This window comes from Maniola jurtina, chromosome 1 (genome assembly GCF_905333055.1).
Source record: "Maniola jurtina chromosome 1, ilManJurt1.1, whole genome shotgun sequence".
NCBI lineage: Eukaryota > Metazoa > Arthropoda > Insecta > Lepidoptera > Nymphalidae > Maniola > Maniola jurtina.
This window is the reverse complement of record NC_060029.1, coordinates 2,580,266-2,599,394: the sequence shown is the minus strand read 5'-3', so window position 1 is coordinate 2,599,394 and position 19,129 is coordinate 2,580,266. Positions and strand designations below refer to the sequence as shown.

At 37.0% G+C, this 19,129-nt stretch overlaps 1 protein-coding gene across 1 annotated transcript; it reads right to left on the bottom strand.

Annotated features, from left to right (window-relative positions):
- Positions 1-618: 618 nt before the first annotated feature.
- LOC123865939 (zinc finger and SCAN domain-containing protein 2-like) lies at positions 619-18,658 on the bottom strand. The gene is made up of 18 exons (XM_045907163.1): positions 18,478-18,658; positions 17,914-18,012; positions 17,382-17,493; positions 16,654-16,916; positions 15,778-15,964; positions 15,028-15,251; positions 14,094-14,295; positions 13,098-13,222; positions 8,111-8,251; positions 7,635-7,790; positions 6,930-7,074; positions 6,210-6,414; positions 5,740-5,830; positions 4,940-5,140; positions 4,304-4,522; positions 3,786-3,875; positions 3,242-3,301; positions 619-912 (listed from the first exon to the last, which is right to left on the bottom strand). Exons 1-18 carry the CDS (start codon positions 18,610-18,612, stop codon positions 802-804), a joined length of 2,766 nt encoding a protein of 921 aa, XP_045763119.1. The 5' UTR covers positions 18,613-18,658; the 3' UTR covers positions 619-801.
- Between the last annotated feature and the right edge of the window lie 471 nt (positions 18,659-19,129).

The window sequence follows — 19,129 nt, the reverse complement described above, 5'->3', positions numbered from 1 at the left end:
ACCGCCAAGAGAGCGTCGCTGAGCGAGTTTTTCTTTGATAGCTCTTAGTCGCTGCGAAAACTGTTTGAAAAATACTAAATCACTACAACTACAACATAAGACAAATGGTTATTGGCATTGGATTGTATTAAAGTAGTATAATAATGACGCTAAATTTTTGCTAGCGTTCTGGTTTCAACCTGTATGTATTTATCTCTTTTATTGACACGAAATGACATCGATTATACGTTTCCAGAGCGAGAAAATAGTCGATAGTTAGTAGTTTCCTCGTCGATGCGGCGGCGGGACAACTGCCTAAGCCCCGCGGAGACTAGGTACCGACAGTAACAAAAATGACTTCTTTAACAAAAAAAAAATAAAAAATCTAATTAAAATAATTATTAAAAATTTCCATTCTTCGAGATCGACTTAACCTTACAACTTACAAATATACTTACATTACAATAATTTGTGACACTTGCTCCTGCTCAAATCGATTATTTAGTTGTACTAAACTCTGAGGGGCAGTTGCATAGTGAGTGGTTAAAGTTAAGGTTAGGCACCATTAAACTTTGACCAGCAATCGACAGCAAAATAGGTTGTACAAGTCAGTATTCATAGCTTACTGGCTAAGTCTTAAAATATGGTATTTTATATATTTTATTATGTTAAATTGATATTAAAAAATGAAAGCAAGAGCTTTACGTCCATTTTTCATTATAATATCAATTAAATCAAATCATTTAAATCATTTTACTCTGACGATGCTCGAGTTTTACCAACGTTGCGCGTTGGTGAGATATAGTTCCCGCTAAGGCGCGTCTACACGATGGTGAAGTAATGCGTGACGGGCATGGTGCTGGCGTCCACCGCCTTGTGCACTTCGTGCTGAGGCACCGCCGGCTCCGCGCCCGCGCTCTCTGTGATGTGCACCTGCACAATTCAAACACAAATTTTCTTTATATTAGGAAAATGAACGTAATTAAAATAAGATATAATAATAATAATAAATACTTATATACTAATATATATATAAACTAATTCCATACTATGAACGTATTAAGAATCCGAAAGTGTGTGTCGCAGTCTGCTGGCTTTTCACGGTCCACCTGCTAAACTGATTTTGACGTTTGATATGCTTTAGTTTTCCTTTGTTTAGACATTATTGAAATTTATTGAAAAATTGAGTACAAAACTTGGATGAATAAATACTCAGGATGGTATGCTCCGAAAAGTCAAATGAAGCAGGGGAACTGTCAGTTGATGAGTATGTGTGCGTTATGGAATGATACCATTCACATATGAAAATTTGCCTATTTTCCTATTTTTCCCTATTTTTCCCTTTCACGATGATTATTAAAAAATGAGATCTCATTAGATTAGTCTTTATTATGATAGTTACAAATCGATGGATGTTCGATGCTAGAAAATAATAATTTATCGATTGCAACGTATTAAAATTTACCTACTCTGTTTTTACATAATTTTGATTAATTACAGTATAGGGCCTCTGGCCTTATTGAAAATCTCTGCTTAACAGGGTGCCCATCACCATGTTTACTATATAATCGTATCCTGACAGTTAAAAATAAAAAAGTTAAAAAGTCAAATATAAAAACGCAATATATTCACTAAAAATATTTAATAATAATCCAAGTATGTACCAGTTAGCGATTTTATTTAGCGTATCTCGCAGGGTTAGTAGACTATTCACTACTTTTGGTGTTATACACCGGGCAAGTTTACATCCCTATATCGTAGATCTCTTACCAAATTACACAAAGCGGCTCTTGGGTAGCGGTTTTTTTTTTCTCTAAGCCAAATTCAAAGTTATTTATTCAAAATGGGTTCATATTTTATTTGTCTTGTGTTTTCTGACATTTATGACCTTAAAAAATACCGAAATAAAGATAAATATTCTAGCTATCCGTATAGCGTCCCATCTTTGACCACATCACGCGTGACGAGTCCTCCGTTCGTCGCTAAGGTTGTTTTGGTGGGTGCCTACTGTAAGGTTATTTTTAAAAATTGATTTGAGTTGTCAAAAATAATATAAAATTATTAATTTATCTAATGCAGGTAGTTTGATAAAATCGATATTTCGCTCATTCGATGTCATACAATCTGTTGCTAGGAGGCCAACAAGATTGAACTTGCATAAATACGGGCGTTTCGAAGGTTTTAGTTTAGTCTCCTTCTGAGATTCGGAGCGATATCGCATATTTTCGGTATTTGGATTGTGAACTGGATAATTAGATGTTGTGATAGCAATCACGCTCTAATTAAATTACTTATTTTGGCATTAGTTTGTTTAGATTATTACTCTCGGATAACCTTACACATTAAACTTGTGTTTTTTTGTGTTGGTTTTGGAGAGGACATTCCAATAATTCGATAAAAATATTTAAATAATACCTGCTTTTCTGAGTGATGCCAATACTACTACCTATCATGGACTAACTATAACTAAATAATATTATTAATGTAGTAAGATTTTGATTACCTATTTATTTATTTCTTTATTGCACACACAAACATATACATTTACAAAAAACATAGAAGACAACATGGTAAGTACGTTGGACAGATAAAAACGTATGTTTTTATCTGTCCAACGTACGTACACCAATTACGTAGGTACCTAGGTACTTCATGATAAATTTGGCATGCAGCTATTATGACGGAGACTGGTATATTAAATGTACTACAATTTAGTAATAAGTTTTGTTTTAGTTAAATTTCAATATCAATTTAAAATCTTTTAATTAACAAAACAGCCTTTTTCGCTTAGTTATATTATGATTGTCATCAAAAATAAAATATAAATTTGTCTAAATATAATGAAAAAAAAATTGCTCATTTTTAGGCAAAATTACCCCATTTATTTTCTGACAACCCTAGACTTCAATTTGAAGTTGTGTAATTTGCACAGCACGATTACGATACGATTTAAAATTAAATTATTTCATTGAAGTGTCAAACAAAAAAATATAATCACTACGTTGTGTCAAATGCGTATCGGAAGGTGTTAAGTGGCCAGTTTCGTAGAATTTATGTTGAGTTTGTGTGCGTGACGTGTAATTACAGAGATTTGGTCGATAGTGGGTCGATAGTTGTGCTTCCTTCGTTTGTACGGCGGGGTCACCGGTTGGTACAAAATTGAAATACAGAAATTACTCAACAACAATGTTCATGAAATGTTGCAAAATAACGAAAGTTTTATTACATGTTTCATCATAGAAACAGTAAGTATAGTACTTACTTCCTCTTCATTGTAGCCGTTGATTTCCACCGGTATGGTCTGTCCATCTTGCGTGATCACCTGCAGACAATATTATTTGTCATTATTTTTCAACATATGTAATTTAAAATCGAACATTATAAATGCGCAAGTGTCTATATTAGCTTTTACGGCCCATCCTTTTAACCAATTTTGATGTTTGGTACAGGGATAGCTTGCATCCCAGGGATGGACATAGGCTATTTTCGTCCTGGAAACTCAAAGTGGTTCGTAAAAATCCTAAACCCAAGATTATGTATTCGACCCGTTTGTATGCTGCGATTATCCCAAAGACTAATGAACCGATCATGATAATATTTTTTCACTATATTAATTTACATATAATATTATACTTTCTAGAAGGTTTAAGTGTAGGTATGGTATCGATCTTAATGTACGATTCCTAGGTGTACGATATATACTAAAACTTTTCAGAAAGTATATAAATTAGTAAAGTGAAAAAATTATTATCATAATCGATTTGTTCAATACTTTGAGATAGTCGCAGACATACATACATACATACCTGCAAGGTTTTGCCGTCCATGGAAGTGATGGCAAGTTTAGTGCCGTCTTGCATAGTGAAGTGCAGCGGGTTGCCTTGCTCGTCCGTTACCTGTGTCGAGAATATCAATTTAGTTTTATTGTCGATCTATCTGACGCAGTGGTCAACGCTGTGGTCTCATTAGTGGAGGGTTCAGGGTTCGATTCTCGGCAGGGGAAATTTTGAATTTTATAATTTCAAAATTCCCTCTGGTCTGGTCTGGTGCGAGTCTTCGGCAGTGGCTTTTACCATACCACCGGCGAAGCCGTGCCGCCAAGCGATTTAGCATTCGAGTAAGATGCCGTGTAGGCCGTGTAGGCTTGTCTAAGCTGAAATGACGCGCTCCACAACATAATTTTGTTGATTAAGATATTGTGTAAATTGCGATAGTGGGGCGCGTCATTTCAAAATAGACAAGCTATAACAGGTACCCAACAGTTAAGATAACAGTAATTCTACGGCTGCAACTAAGATAAGAATAGAAAAGGAATTAAAATCACAGGTATGCTCGTTCCGTCGCTCAGCTCCTCCTCTTCCTCCTCTTCGATGTGCAGCTCCAGCTCCTCCGTCTCCAGCTTCATGTCCAGCTGCTGCAGCTGCACTTGCTGCAGCGGCTGCGGCACCAGCGGCTGCAGCTGCCGCGGCACCAGCAGCGACGAGCCCGCGCTGCTGTACAGCTGGCAGCTCGACAGCATGCGGCTCTCTTCTATGTTCACCGCCTGAACGACAAATTGGAATTCAATATTTTTAGGATATTAAGTGCACTGTATTTGGTGTTGCATACTCTGTTGCGAGATTAACATGTTGTGTGAATGCCATACCGTACCATACGTGGTGTGCGTATACCATAGACGTGTCACATTCATATTACATGATTATGTCATTGTGTCGATAGAAAGAAATCCGGACAGCAGAAGTTGATCTTTATGTAAATATATTTTGTACCATGTATTTGTTGTACGACGTGCGGCTGTGTGTTATAAGACGCGTATCTGTGTGTGTTTGTGTGTGACGCGTGGCTGTGTTGCGATGCTGAACGTGTCTTTGTTGGGGACAGCGTGGTTATGTGTGTTTATGGGACGCGTGTGTGCGTGTGTGTGTTGCGGTATGCCTGTGCATGGCTGAGCGTTGTATACCTGCTCGGGGTCCAGTATGTGGAAGGCGCCGGTCTGCGAGTCGTCCGCATCGTAGGCGACGTAGATGACGCGCTCCTCGCTGTCGTCATCCATGTCCAGCTTGTGCTGCAGCGGCTCGAACTGTATCTGCTGCTGCACTGTGTGTGCATGTTGTGCGTTGTTTTTGTCGTTAACTAGCAGGCTCACTTGTTTGTGGGATTGCTAGAGGAATTTAACAGCTTTTAAGAACTTTGGTCCCTTGCAAGAGTGTACCAGGCTGTCAGCCAGCAGGGAGAAGTGGCGTATGCTCGTGAGGCGTATAACATCTGCCCTCAACGTTGCTTCTTGTGATGACCACGACAGCTCTACCAAGAGTGTCACGATGACGAAGAAGACGAGGAAATTCAAATGATATTTTTGATATTTTGAAGACTTATGCCAAGAGCATTCGGGAGAGGCGATTCTTCTAGGCAAGCGCGTTCCATTTTAGGCTGCATTATCACTTTCCAGCAAGTCTGATTGCAGCCAAGCGCTAGTCTACAAATTAAAAAAAAAGGTTCTAAGCAATTTTTAAGTCAAAGTATGTCAAGTTAATCAATGAATAACAGGTAAAACAAAGTCGATGTAAAGTAATAGTGCGGCACCAGAATGTTAAGACAACATTAAAGAAATGTAAGTGATAAATTATTTAATAAGCAATTAGGCAAGTAAATAAATTCGATATATCTGGACAAATTATTACAATTTCAACTTCGATTTGGCACATACTACAAAATTAACAACACTCTACAACACGGTAGTATGTCTGCATCTTTACTCACCTTGTTCTTTTCCATCGCCCGCTTATTATGTCTTGTGTTGCCGCAGTCAAAGCGACGCACATGTAGGGCCCAAGAGTTTCGCGACACAAACCTGTTCAAATTAAGCATTTATTTTGAGAAAAAAATAATAATATTCATAAATGCTTCCGTCATTGTATGTCTGTTATTTTTTCACGGCACATCTACTAAACTTGCCTCCCGGTGGTTTATTCGCAGTACTACTTTACAAAAAGGATGTCTATTTTCAAATCCAAGACAGCCGGTGTATTTTTAATTTTTTTGAAAAAAATGATATGGCTGTCAATTCTGAGGGTTTCCGGAATATAGATTACGAAATTATGATGTTCAATTTGAAAATTATTTTTTGATACGAAAATGAGCGGGTTCATAGACAAAGTTGTGAAACAAAAGTTTGTTCTTCTTTTTCGGTAGGAATTTACACTAACAATACACTAGTGATGACCACTCACCGCTTGCCACACTTGAGGCAGCAGTGCGCTTTGTCGGCCGCATGCCTCCTGGCGTGCAGGCGATGTTGTGAGGAAGTGGTGAAGCGTCGCGGGCACATGGTGCACTGGTAGGGCTTCTCACCCGTATGAATACGTTCGTGTTCGGACAGGTTGCCTTTTTGGCTGAAGCTCTTCCCGCACGTTACGCACGTGAACGGCTTTAACCCTAGTGTGAAAAAGACAAAAACTATATTATAATACACAGATACATAACCAGAACGCTAACAAAAACGAAGAAAGGTGATAGTACTGATGACTACTGATAAGGTACCATAATTTTTTTTAAGGTTACAATATATTGCAAATAAAACATCTGACTGACGCTAGAGGTCAACGAACGTTCCGTAAATAGGTCACTCGAAGTCAATGCCGCGTCGTACGTGGGGCATTGGCCCAACTTTTACATGCTATACAATGCGGGTTTAAAAATACTAAATCACTAAACTACAAGATGAGGCAAATGGTTATTGGCATTGGACTGTGTTAAGGCAGTATAATAATAACGCTAAGTTTTTGCTAGCATTCTGGTTACTAATTAATTGTTTTAAGGTATAGATAATGGAGAAATAAATCGATGTATGGGTTAATTATAGATGTAAAACCACAAATAATAGAAAAATAGGTGAAATACGTTTGTATATAGAAGCGCGCAATAAGTGTACGCTTAAGCTTTTCACTCACCAGTGTGTAGTCGCATATGCAGTGTTAGACTGGTCTTATGCGCAAACTTCTGCTTGCAAATTTCACACGTGAACTTCTTCACGCCGGTATGAAGCAGCTGGTGGTTGACCAAGTTGGCCTTCGTTTTGAACGACGCGTTGCATACCTAAACAAGAAATCCGTCAAGTGCGAGTCGGACTCGCACATGAAGGGTTCCGCACCATCGTACAAGAAATATTAAGCCAGTATGATAAGAATTTTCAAGTTAACGGGAGTTAATGCGATTTAGTTAACTAATTATTTCGGGAACACAAATCCTTAATTTTTTTTGTAATGGAACCACAGATTCGTGGTTTTCGGATTATCCCCTTTACTAGTGCCATAAGACCTGTAGTTCGCGACAGGTCGACATGGCAATCGGGGTGGGGACGCCCCGCGTAGCCCCCGCGCTTACCCAGTGCGGGATAACGCGGGCGACGTGCGGGTGTGCGAGGCGTTTCCATCTCGACCTGTCGTGTACTATACCTATCTGCCTTTCATGATTCTAGGTCAACGGGAAGTACCCTGTAGGTTTTGATCCCCCAAATTGACCTACACGACAGACAGACAACGAAGTAATTCTATAAGGGTTCTTTTTTTCCTTTTCAGGTGCAGAACCCTAAAAATCAATAGGATTACATACAGGTCGATCCCGAGCACGCATACCTTACTCTCGAACATACGAACCTTGCAGTGAAACGGTCGTAGTTGCGAGTGCACGAGCTGATGTCTCTGCAGCAACTGCTTGTGGCGGAAGTGTTTTCCGCATTTTCCGCACACGTAGCGTTGTTCCGCATGCTCCGCTTGCTTGTGGTAAACCACTGACGATGGGTGGTTTAATACCTGGCGAAGTAAATATAGTGTTTGTCAAAATTCTTTATCGAACGCCCTTCCGGCTTCCGTTTCTTAACCGACTTCGAAAAAGGAGGAGGTTCTCAATTCGTCGGAATCTTATTATTTTTTAATGTATATTCCCTGATTACTCAAAGACGCCTGGACTGATTTGGATTTTTTTTGGTTTGAAAGGGTGCAAGTGGTCCCCACACCTAAAAACAAGGCAGCTCCCCACTTAAGATTTCTAGTTTTCTTAAAAGATTCAGACGAATTGAGAATCTCCACCTTTTTGAACTCTGTTAAAAAAGAGAAAAATAATGGAGCCATACCTTCCCGCAGAGATCGCACGCGAAGCCCCTGCTCGGTCGGACGCGGCGGTGCGACACGCGGTGCACGGCTAAAGAGCGCGGGTACGAGAACCGCGCGTCGCACTCCGTGCACGCGTAGTTTTTCTCGCCGAGGTGAACCGCCTGACAAACAAACAGAGTGTGAACAAGGGAAATTTAAGCAATTTCTTAGGCCGAGATCTAGACCAGACTGTGCTCAGACTTAAGGGGACGGTATATTCCAGGTATAATTTCAAATCTAGAGATGGCGATACACATTGTATCGGCATCTCTCTTAGACGCCCCTGAACCGGTTGCGCATCGCCACAGTGTAGATTATTATTTTCACATCGCTCCTGCATTTAATCATTACGTCACCCCACTTCAGTGTTTACGATGGAGTAAAAAGTCAAGTTATGTATAAGTTTAAAATTCAAAGTTATAGTGATAAAAAATATTTATTATGAAATAATTAAAAATTTATTTAAAAAAATTAATCTGTAGGTATCATCAGAATCGATTACATTCGACTTCGCTGGGTTACTTTATTGTAATATATAACATTGCGTATCTATAAAAAATATGTGTACAAGTTAAATATTGTTTTATATACTACTAGAGGATCCCTGCGGCTTCGCCTGCGTTGATTTCGGTTTTTTTGAATCCCGTAGGAACTCTTCATTTTTCCGGGATAAAAAGTAGCCTATGTCCTTCTCCGGGATGTATCCCAAGTCTGTACCAAATTTCATTAAAATCGGTTCAGTGGTTGGGCCGTGAAAACGTAGCAGACAGACAGACACACTTTCGCATTTATAATATTAGTATGGATTTTAATGCACACTGTTGCCAAGTTACTATCATTAGTTAGTAAACAGTCACTGATAAAAAAAAACAACAATATTATAATGTACTTTTATTGTTTTGTCAACAACGAGAAATAATGAATGAGATCTATTTACAATCATGCTAATAGGTGTCTTTTTCAACCTGTATGCTTATTATAGTAGGAGATTTAACATTTCACCAACTTTCATAGAATGAGATCACACACACACAGTAACATTAAATTAAAATGAGCCTAAACAACCTTGACTTAAGGTCCTAAATTCAATTACACCGATTTTAATTTCTGGTTCTGTCTGACTGGCTATACATGAATGGATTAATTTGAGCTATAAAACAAGGCGGTTAAGGTCTATTTTACGTTAACGTTCTCATTATAAACCCCTACCTGCCAGTTTTGGTCATTACTGTGGTGACCATTACATTTGGCCTTGAAAGAAGATACTTCACATGGATAAAAGATTATAGCATGGACAAGTCCAAGTTTCTGAAATTTTCACTTATTGATAATGATAATACTGTCATTCCTAATTACTTACATTTATAGGTAAATCTTATATTTTCTATATCTTATTGCTATTATAGATGCTGAGATTATAGAAATTACACTCAACTGAAATTCAATGAAAATATAGTTAGCACGGACATTACACAAGTAACTATTTATTGCATTTCACTAATTACCGAGATCGTAAAATCCTATTTTTTTCATATTATCAAAACGTTTACAGTAAAAAAATATCACACGCGCTAGGCGTGCAAAAACACCTGAAAGAGATTATATGCACCTGCAGCCATAACAGGATAACATTAAAATATATTTCGTGTTGTATAAAAAGCTGTTTTGTTTATAATCCTTGTTTTTGTTTATTCAATATGGTTACAGTCAAACCGGCCCGCTCGGAGCTAATAGCCATAAAAGTTAACTAATTAGGTGAAATATTCCAAAAAAGCATAAGTAGGTATGTACACATTCAATACGCTAACTTAACTGTTTACGTTAAGGTTCAAAGTCAAAGCGCTGGAGAAATGTTTTTATATGATACTGAACAAAGTCAAGACAGAGATTAAAATATTTTATAGCTTTTTTGTTATATTCAGATTCGGGCCATTGATTCAAATTTTAAATTTGTAGTAATTATTTTCTCTAATTCAGAAGCTGAGCTCTTTTTCTGGATGCCTATCATTAGGCATCCAGAAAAAGAGGTCATTACCTTTTCGCTAAAAGACAATTTTACGTTGACTGACATGAAAGCAAAGTGCCTAGTAAGCCAATAGACAATTCAGCTAGATGACATCAAAGCAGATTACCCAGTCAGCAGAGAGTCAACTTAGCTGTACGCCATAAAAACAGAATGCACAAGTAGCAAAACGTCTGGAATTGTGAATAGTTTGTATGATTAGAACACCTCATTAGCCAGACGTCAAATTACATAGTTGGATGACATAAACGCTGAATGAGATAGTATCTAAAACGTCTGGAAAAGTAAATAGTCTAAATGGTCTGTTGCTTGCTCCCTTTTTAATTTTTAACCAACTTCCAAAAAGAAGGTGGTTCTCAATTCAGCCTGTTTTTTTACCCCATTGCGGCAAAGCCTAAAGGAAGAGTTATGATTTTAGCAGTCTGTATATGTATGTGTGTGTGTTTGTATCCAGATTCTGTGTGTTCCACCGTAGCGCCGAAACTACTGGGCTGATTTTGATGAATGAGGTGTAAATCCGGGTAACATAGGCTACATTTTATACGAAAAAAATTGACCTAACGGATGTAATATGAAAAAAGTGGGGGTGAAAAGGTACTACCACTAACTAACAATTGTGCCAGGACTGGTCCTGATGGCATTTTGAAGTTTGAAAAGGTGCAGTTGGTTCTCTATATAACGTAGACCCGCACTAAGACAGGATTTTGAGAAATTTGATCTGTAAATTGACCAAATTATCATACAACAATACTACTTCTCACGAACCTATAAAAGCTACGAACAAACGATTTCAGTAGTTACATTTTATTACTGTTCTTACCTTTCGATTCAAAACAAGAAAAATTGATACACTGATTTGGCATTCCAAAACGAAGCAACTCTCGTCCTAATAACAATTTAATGTATACTTTAAGAATAACTGCATAAGGTAAGTTTTACAACGAATATTTTAACATCGATATTTTAATGTTAGTATACGTGAGTGAGAACACAAAAGCCACAAAGATCCTTTGTATTGACAAAGGCAAACACAATAGGATCTTTCATTTCTTGTAAATTGAACTAGTTTTATGAGAAAAAGTATTAAGTACGTATGAAATTTTGTTTTGCACATTTTCAACTTTTAAGCTGTGACAATAAGGTCTAAGTTGAAGGAATATTTAATAGTATGATTATTTTTTTGATCTATAAAACATTTATGACACTGCAATTTTTAGTCAAACTTATTATTGACTACTTAGTGACGTATATACATAAAAAACCAGCCAAGTGCGAGTCAGACTCGCGCACCAAGTTTCCGTATCCGTACTCAGGTATTTTTCCGACATTTTGCAAGATAAATCAAAAACTATTATGCTTAAAAATAAATTAAAATCAGTTTTAGAATGTTCAGGTAAAACCCTTTTATATGATACCCCACTTGGTATAGTTATCTTACTTTGAAAATTGAAACACATTGTTTTTTAATGAACCCATAAATTCATGGTTTTTGCCAAATTTCATGATTCTAGGTCAACGGGAAGTACCCTATAGGTTTTCCTGACAGACACAACACACACGGACAAAACAGACTGACAGGCGGACAGATAGACAGACATACAGTTAGATAGACGGACAAACAGACAGCAAATTGATCCTATAAGCGTTCCGCTTTTCTTTTTGAGGTACGGAACCCTAATAAATGATATCATTGCATAGCAAGTGAAGAAACTAAAAATTATAACACCTTAGATAAACATCTCGGACTTGAAAGTGGATGTCATTTTCATAATAATCATGATCATCATCATCATCATTATGAGCCCGTGGATGTCCACTGTTGGACATGGGCCTTCCCTAAAGAGCGCCAGCCGCTTTATATCATCAGTCCATCGTGCTGGAGGACGTCCTACACTACGCTTGCTTATACGCGGTCTCCTCTCATCCTATTTTCATAATAATTAGTACTTTCCCCTAAAAACCTTTAAATTGATATCAATAAAGTTTTTTTTCCATCTTATCTTCTAATACTTATGCATTTTACAAGTTTGGTTTTTGATCTTTGAGCTACCGGGATAGAGCACTCAGATTAATTAATTTTTATTTTCAAATTGTAAGTCCTGGTCTATAATGACCTAATATTAGCTTCACTACACTGCAATGTACTGTTTACTGCATTCTTTTTAAAATAATTACTTTTTTAATGTAATAAATGCACAATATAAACTTATCTTAAAATCTAGAAAAATCCTAAATAAAAATACTTTATAACATAGTACTGAATTTACTACTCTATGGCATTCTGTACAATTACAGTATGACAAAATGCTTATGAAACCCGAAACAGGTCCTGCCGCGCTGAGGCGACGGGTATGACTGACAAGATAACGTAATTACGGCCCATAACACTCAACAATAGGGTCGAAAATTCTTTGTACTCGCTCTGTACGCGATTTGAACAGAATAAGCGAGGAAGCGTGAAATCAAATAATTTAGAATATAATTTGAAATATAGCACTTACTGTGAAATGATCGGACCGAATTATTTATTTGATTGTTTTACACCTATGGTGAAAGTTACGTCTTTAAGAGCTTTGTCATTAAAGAGAAAAACCCAAAAGTCTAAGGTTTTAGACCAAACTTCTGATTTTTTTTCTATCGAGGAAAGTTTGTCCAATCATGTTTTAATCGGACCAAATCCAAGGGGATATAATGAAAAATATTATATATTAATTTCAAATTTTTCGATCCATGCGTTCCTAACTTAATTCCATTTTAGTAAACTTTAGTATCGACGAAAACGGAGACCGCCGCGTTAAGACTCAGTTAAAAAGAGACAGCGTTATATTGCAGACATAAATCTACTTCGTTTTAACCGAAACCTATAAGTCTAAGCAAAGTTAAAGTATGCTTTGAGATAATTTCATCAAATATAAAAAATTAATCTGTATCCATTATATTCTTACCTTATTATGTAAGGACTTGCTCTGTCTGTTGCTGAACAACTTGTCACAATTGTTGCACTTGATTTTCTTCTTCCCTTGCTTCACCTCAACTATTTTTTGTAAAGGAACTTCAGTTATTGAGTCATCTGCAATTAATCCATACTAATATTATAAATGTGAAAGTGTGTCTGTCTGTCTATCTGTTAGCTTTTCACGGCCCAACAGTTTAACCGATTTTGGTGTTTGGTACAGAGTTAGCTTACATCCCGGGGACGGACATAGGCTATTTTTATCCCGGAAAATCAAAAAGTTCCCACAGGATTCTTAAAGGCATGAAATTTGGTACAGAGGTAGTTTGCGTCCCGGAATTTGACATTTTTATACCGGAAAAGCAAAGAGTTCCCATGGGATTTTTTAAAAACGTAAATCCACGCGGACATCGTCGCGGGCATCAGTTAGTTACATATATTTAATGAAGACACAAAAACAAGGACTCAATACCACGCCACAGACCCTATTATTATACCTAACCCAGGACTTGGTCTGAGCTATGAATCCTCGCCCCACCTATACAATGTCCAAAACCATAGCATTTACATGGAAACAGTCCTATGACCTTTAGGTCTGTCTTTGTGAAAACAATTTTAGCAATGTCAATTTTTTGGTCAAGCGTCAGTTGTCCATAAATATGAATGAAATTGAACAATTTTTTAAAATTCCGATCAACTCAATGGAGAGAGGTGAACAGCAAAGAAACTTACTGTTGACATTCCCGTCGTCAATTTGCAAGGGGTTCGTGGGATGAGCCAGCTGAACCTCGTCTTCTTGCGCATTAGGGTCGGGCAAAGCTTACGATGTTGGTGTTTACATGTGAGCAGTTTGCTATGCAAGAATATATATATGTATATAATATATATATATTACCAGACTTGGTCTATGGATGAGACGCGAGCGCTTGTTCGCGTTACTTCTATATAAACCGTGTAATGGAAATAGAAGAAATATTAAGAAACTTACTATTAACTTCCCCGTCGTCAATCTGCAGGGGGTCAGTGGGTTGAGCCAGCTGAACCTCGTCTTCTTCCGCATTAAGATCAGGCAAAGCTTGCGATGTAGATGTTTGCGGAGGAGAGGTCTCCTGGGTAGACTCTACTTTGGGTGACGGTGGTAGGTTGTCTTGTTGCTTCTCCACTTTGGGGATTATCTCGCTATCTTGTGGCTGTAATTCATTAAACTACAGTTATATCGTAGTTTAGTAACTATACAGTTGGGTGACGTTTCACGGCCAAGGCATATTAAAAAATAAAATTTCTCTAAAACTTCGTAAAAAGCATAGAATCACGACGGACTCCCTGGTCACGGGTATTTTTGTTTATTGAAAAGATAAATTAACGAAAAAATACTTTCGAAATATAAAAGTAGGGTAAGATTGGCAACAACTAAATTTTTGATTTGTAAGAGTTCACAGACTTTTGTAATTGTAGATGATATAAATTCTGTACCATTGTCGGTGGCAATTATTTTTGGAATTCCAAATCTTGAGATAAAATCATAAATAAAAGATCTAACTACTTTAAATACTTTTTTATTTAAAAAAGGGTAAGTTTCAACAAATATATTTTCCATGCGCCCACAATCAATGCTCAAAGTAAATATTTTGTGTTCGTTTTTGAATCTAGACCTAATATTACAAAATTTACGAGAAATCAAGCTCGTTTTGCGATATTATAAAGTTTCTGAATCTATTTATTTGTTCCTTTTTATTATGGGTACTAAACACTATTTAAGCATCGTGTCTGTAAAGTTCAAGAATAATTTGACGATTCTCTCGTAATCATACGAATATAATCGACTCAGGCTTGTCACTCTTCTGGATTCCTGAACCATGTAGGGGGTTGGTGCGACATGTAGCGGCGCGTCTGGGACAAGCGACCTGTCTCGTGTTACTCACTGCAGCTTGCGGCGGCTCGGTGTCGGGCAGGGGCTCGACGCTGCGGCCAGTGTGCTGCGTGGCGGTCTGGTGCTGTGTGAAGGTGAGGCGGGTGGGGAAGGGCTCGCCGCAGCCGCAGCGGTACAGCACGGGCCCGTGCGCCGCCACGTGCGACATGTAGCGGCCGCGCGACACGAACTCCATGCCACAGATGGCGCACTCCTCACGCGTCTGCGTCGTGCGACCTGCGGAGACGGACTTGGTTTGACGACCACTTCAACAGAGACGTAGGCAGACGCGCAACGGCAGCCAAGGGTATTAACTGGGTAGTAATAAGTATAAGCACAGCGTGTAACAACGCTCTAGTGCCCTTAAAATCGTTTTGTTATTGGACCGAATTATTTTAAAATCCATGTCTGGTAATCCAAATTCGGCGCCATTTTAAGTAAGATACTTCCCGTTGACCTGGAATGGTGAAATTTGGTAGGTAGGTCTTATAGCACAAGTAAAGGAATAAATCCGAAAACGAGCGAATTTGTGGTTACATCACAAAAATAAATATGTTCATAAACATATAATTAGTACTTTCAACTTTCAAAGTATGATACAAAGGAGGTATATGAAAGGGCTTTACCTGTACATTCTGAAACAGATTCTTATTTATTTTTATGCATATGCATATAATAGTTTTTGATCTATCGGAAAAATACCCGAGTACGGAACCCTCGGTGAGCGAATCTGACTCGCACTTGGCCAGTTTTTTATGGTTACCTTTGGGCCTGCCGCGTCCCTTGTTCTTGACGCGCAGCACCAGCTCGCCAGACTGGTCGATGTGGCCAATCACTTCGGGCTCCTTGTTAGCGGCCGGCGCAGGCTCCACCACCGGCTTCACGTCGTGCTCACTCTCGGATCCATCGATCACCCCTACCTCGAGGAATATACGCTCCAGTTCTTTGCCCTGGAAAAAAAAAGTGTAGTAATAATACACAAATAGTGCAAGTTTGAACTAAATAGGGGGAACTTTAATCAGCCGAATAAATTAGTACATATTTCCGAATGTCATATTTTTAAAAGAAATTGAAATGAGTGTTATTGCTATATGTAGATTTTCACGGTACTGATTACGAAAATGTGGTCCAATTTCAAATCCAAGATAGAACGCTTTTTTTTTACATGTAGGTATGTGGGTGCTGCTTCAGTTTTCCGGGTTGCTGATTACGAAGATGACGTATAATTGAAAATAGATTTTCATATCCAAGATGACTTGTTTTGTGAAATACATATTCAGGACAATATTGTAAGGTTTGGTTGCTGAATATGAAAAAAGATGTCTATTTTTGCCAAGATGGCAGACCTGAATTAAAAAATCTGGTTTCACTTGTGTTGTGTAGTGTAAATAAATAAAGTGCAGTCGGTCAGTAAGGGTGTTTAGGCCGGTATTTAACTAACCATTTTTTATCTTCAGTCTTTAATTTTGTGTTTGATTCAAAACAATTGTCATTAGCCAGTTTTATATTACAAAAATTAAATACAATGAACATCTAACTTAATTTATTGTTCAAATACAGAATGGTCACCTAATGTGGATTGAACTTCACTTACAGATAAATTATATTGATCATTAATTAATTATTATTATAGCCATACCTGCACTGCTTCTTTGAACCTAGTGGGAGCTTTTCTTCTTCTTTTTCCTGATACATCTTCATCATCTTTCCTCTCTACATTGGGTATAGTTGCAGAAGTTTGTTGTATCTTTGCAACCGCCTCTTGTGCAAGCTCCTCTGGGGTTTTAGGTTTCTTCGGTGGCCGCCCTCGCTTTCTTTTAGGCTTTTCCAGTCCTGCCACTTGCAGGGATGCTGGGTGCTCGGCTTGGTAAACACAGAGTGCTCGATCATCATTGCTGTTAACTGTATACAAGAGGTACCGTTTTTTATAGTTCTGTAGTAATAATACACTAGTGTCCAGGTCCGAAATAAAGCAATTGTTACAGAGTTATATTGAAAGGAACAGATAAAATAGATGACTACGTAAGTCGTCACTTGACTACAAACTAAACGAGATTGTTAATTATCTGGGTATTTCGCGGAGTTCCCACCCTGATCGCCTTATGTTAGTCTTCTTATATTACTTTATGGCTTTTAGTAGTACCACACATTGCCCAATGCACTTTGATTACATTAATCAGCCCCTTTAAACACTTAACAGTACATTAAACATACCCTGATTAAGTAATCATAATCCTTAGCAAAATACTGTCCCTTGGTTGGTTGAATTGCTTTGAATTGAAAAAGGGGCAGAATTTGCTACATATTACAATGAATATGTTTTACTTATGTAATTGGAGGGCTGATCAATAACAGTAACATACTCACCTTCATAGAACACTTTATCTGAGGCCTCAGATCCTTCTGCGTTTGAACTATTTAGTATCTTCAAACTCCTTTTGTATTCCCTTTCTCGTTGGTGTAACTTTCTTATTATTTTCTGAAAAATTAATACCGAATATTTTCATCATCTTCATCTAAACCTATCGCCAGCACAATACTTCTGGTCTCCTTTCAGAATAAGAAGGGTTTAGGCCACAATCAACAACATTGACCAAGTGCAGATTGGCAGACTTCAAATACCTTTGAGATAAATTATGAAGAACTCTTAGGCATACAGGTTTCCTCACAATGTTTTCCTTTAACATATATTAAAAAGCCAAATATTTTAACAGTAACAGTTTATATGTACGTACATAATTCATAACTTTGGACAAAAAGCTTCATCAATCCTTATATAATGGATGTAGAAATGACTGATAACTGATTTAGGTAAGTATACAATTAACAGCAGAAACTTAAAGTAGGTATATAGTAAATAATAAGTTAACTAAGAAATATACTTAGTATGTAATATTACCTGTCCATTAATTATCAAATTAAGAAATTCTACTGTAGCTTCTAGTTGAATAGTGCATCCTGGACAAATAGTTCGTGGAAGTTCTCCATCATCTTCTACCTGAATTAAATTATTAGAAATAAATATTTTTCATGTGAAAACTCCACATCCTCAAATCTACTAGCTTGATACATTTATGACCATTATATCCATGCATTATATTTATTTACTTCATTTTATTGGTTTTTGTCTGGTTTTTGTAGTTGGTTTGGAATTGGAAAATTGAAATGTAATTAAATGTCAAAGTTTACCGTCAAATAATGGCGCGAGAAATGGGCAATTGGTGAAATATGGAAATAATTAACAAATCACAAAATAATTAACTAATTCGCCCATATCTGGGTTATAAAAACGTCGATTCGTGATTTAATGTTAGAACTTATTTTTAATTCTTTCATACAATATAAAAACACCAAACATAAAATATTGAAGACATGAAATTGATATTTTTGCCAAAAAGTAAGTCAGCCATCTTGCTAAAATTACAAGTCAAAACAGTCACAATTTATTGCAAAACCATTTTACCTTTAGCGGTAAATATGAGTTAATAATTTCACTTAAGTTTTGGTTATTTTCTTCACAGGAATATAATAAATTTCCATTATCATTTTCTTCACCACATAATCTACAAACTGTAGAATTATATAGAAACACTTCCATCTTTCTATGAAGAAAAATGGGTGCGCCATCTATTTCCGCATGTTATTTTCGCTGTCCTTGTCGTATAAGTTAACGTTCAGAAAGTAGAAAATTGAAAATCAGTAACCATCAGTCACAATAGAACAGTAGTAATGGGTAACATTGTAAGCGTGTCAAACATTGTGATTCGCCGACATAATGTCAGAGGAAAAATTCAATCGTCTGCAAAAATTAATTTCAAAATAAGATAAAAGTGCGTTCAAAAAAAAGAAATAAAAATATTTCGTTAATAACTATTTAGTTAATTGCGTTTTAAAGCATATTATGATGTTTTTTCACTGTCTGGATGGTGTGTTTTTTTAAATATTCATTTAATTTTAAATCCACTTTGATTTTACTACTTCTTGGGTTTTTTGAGGATAAATTAATTTTTAAATCAATAATGACACTTTTTTCCCAAAAATAAGACCTAATACTCTGGACTAGAGTGCAATCTTGATTTAGGCGATAAAATTATTCGTGAATCGTGACTTGTACA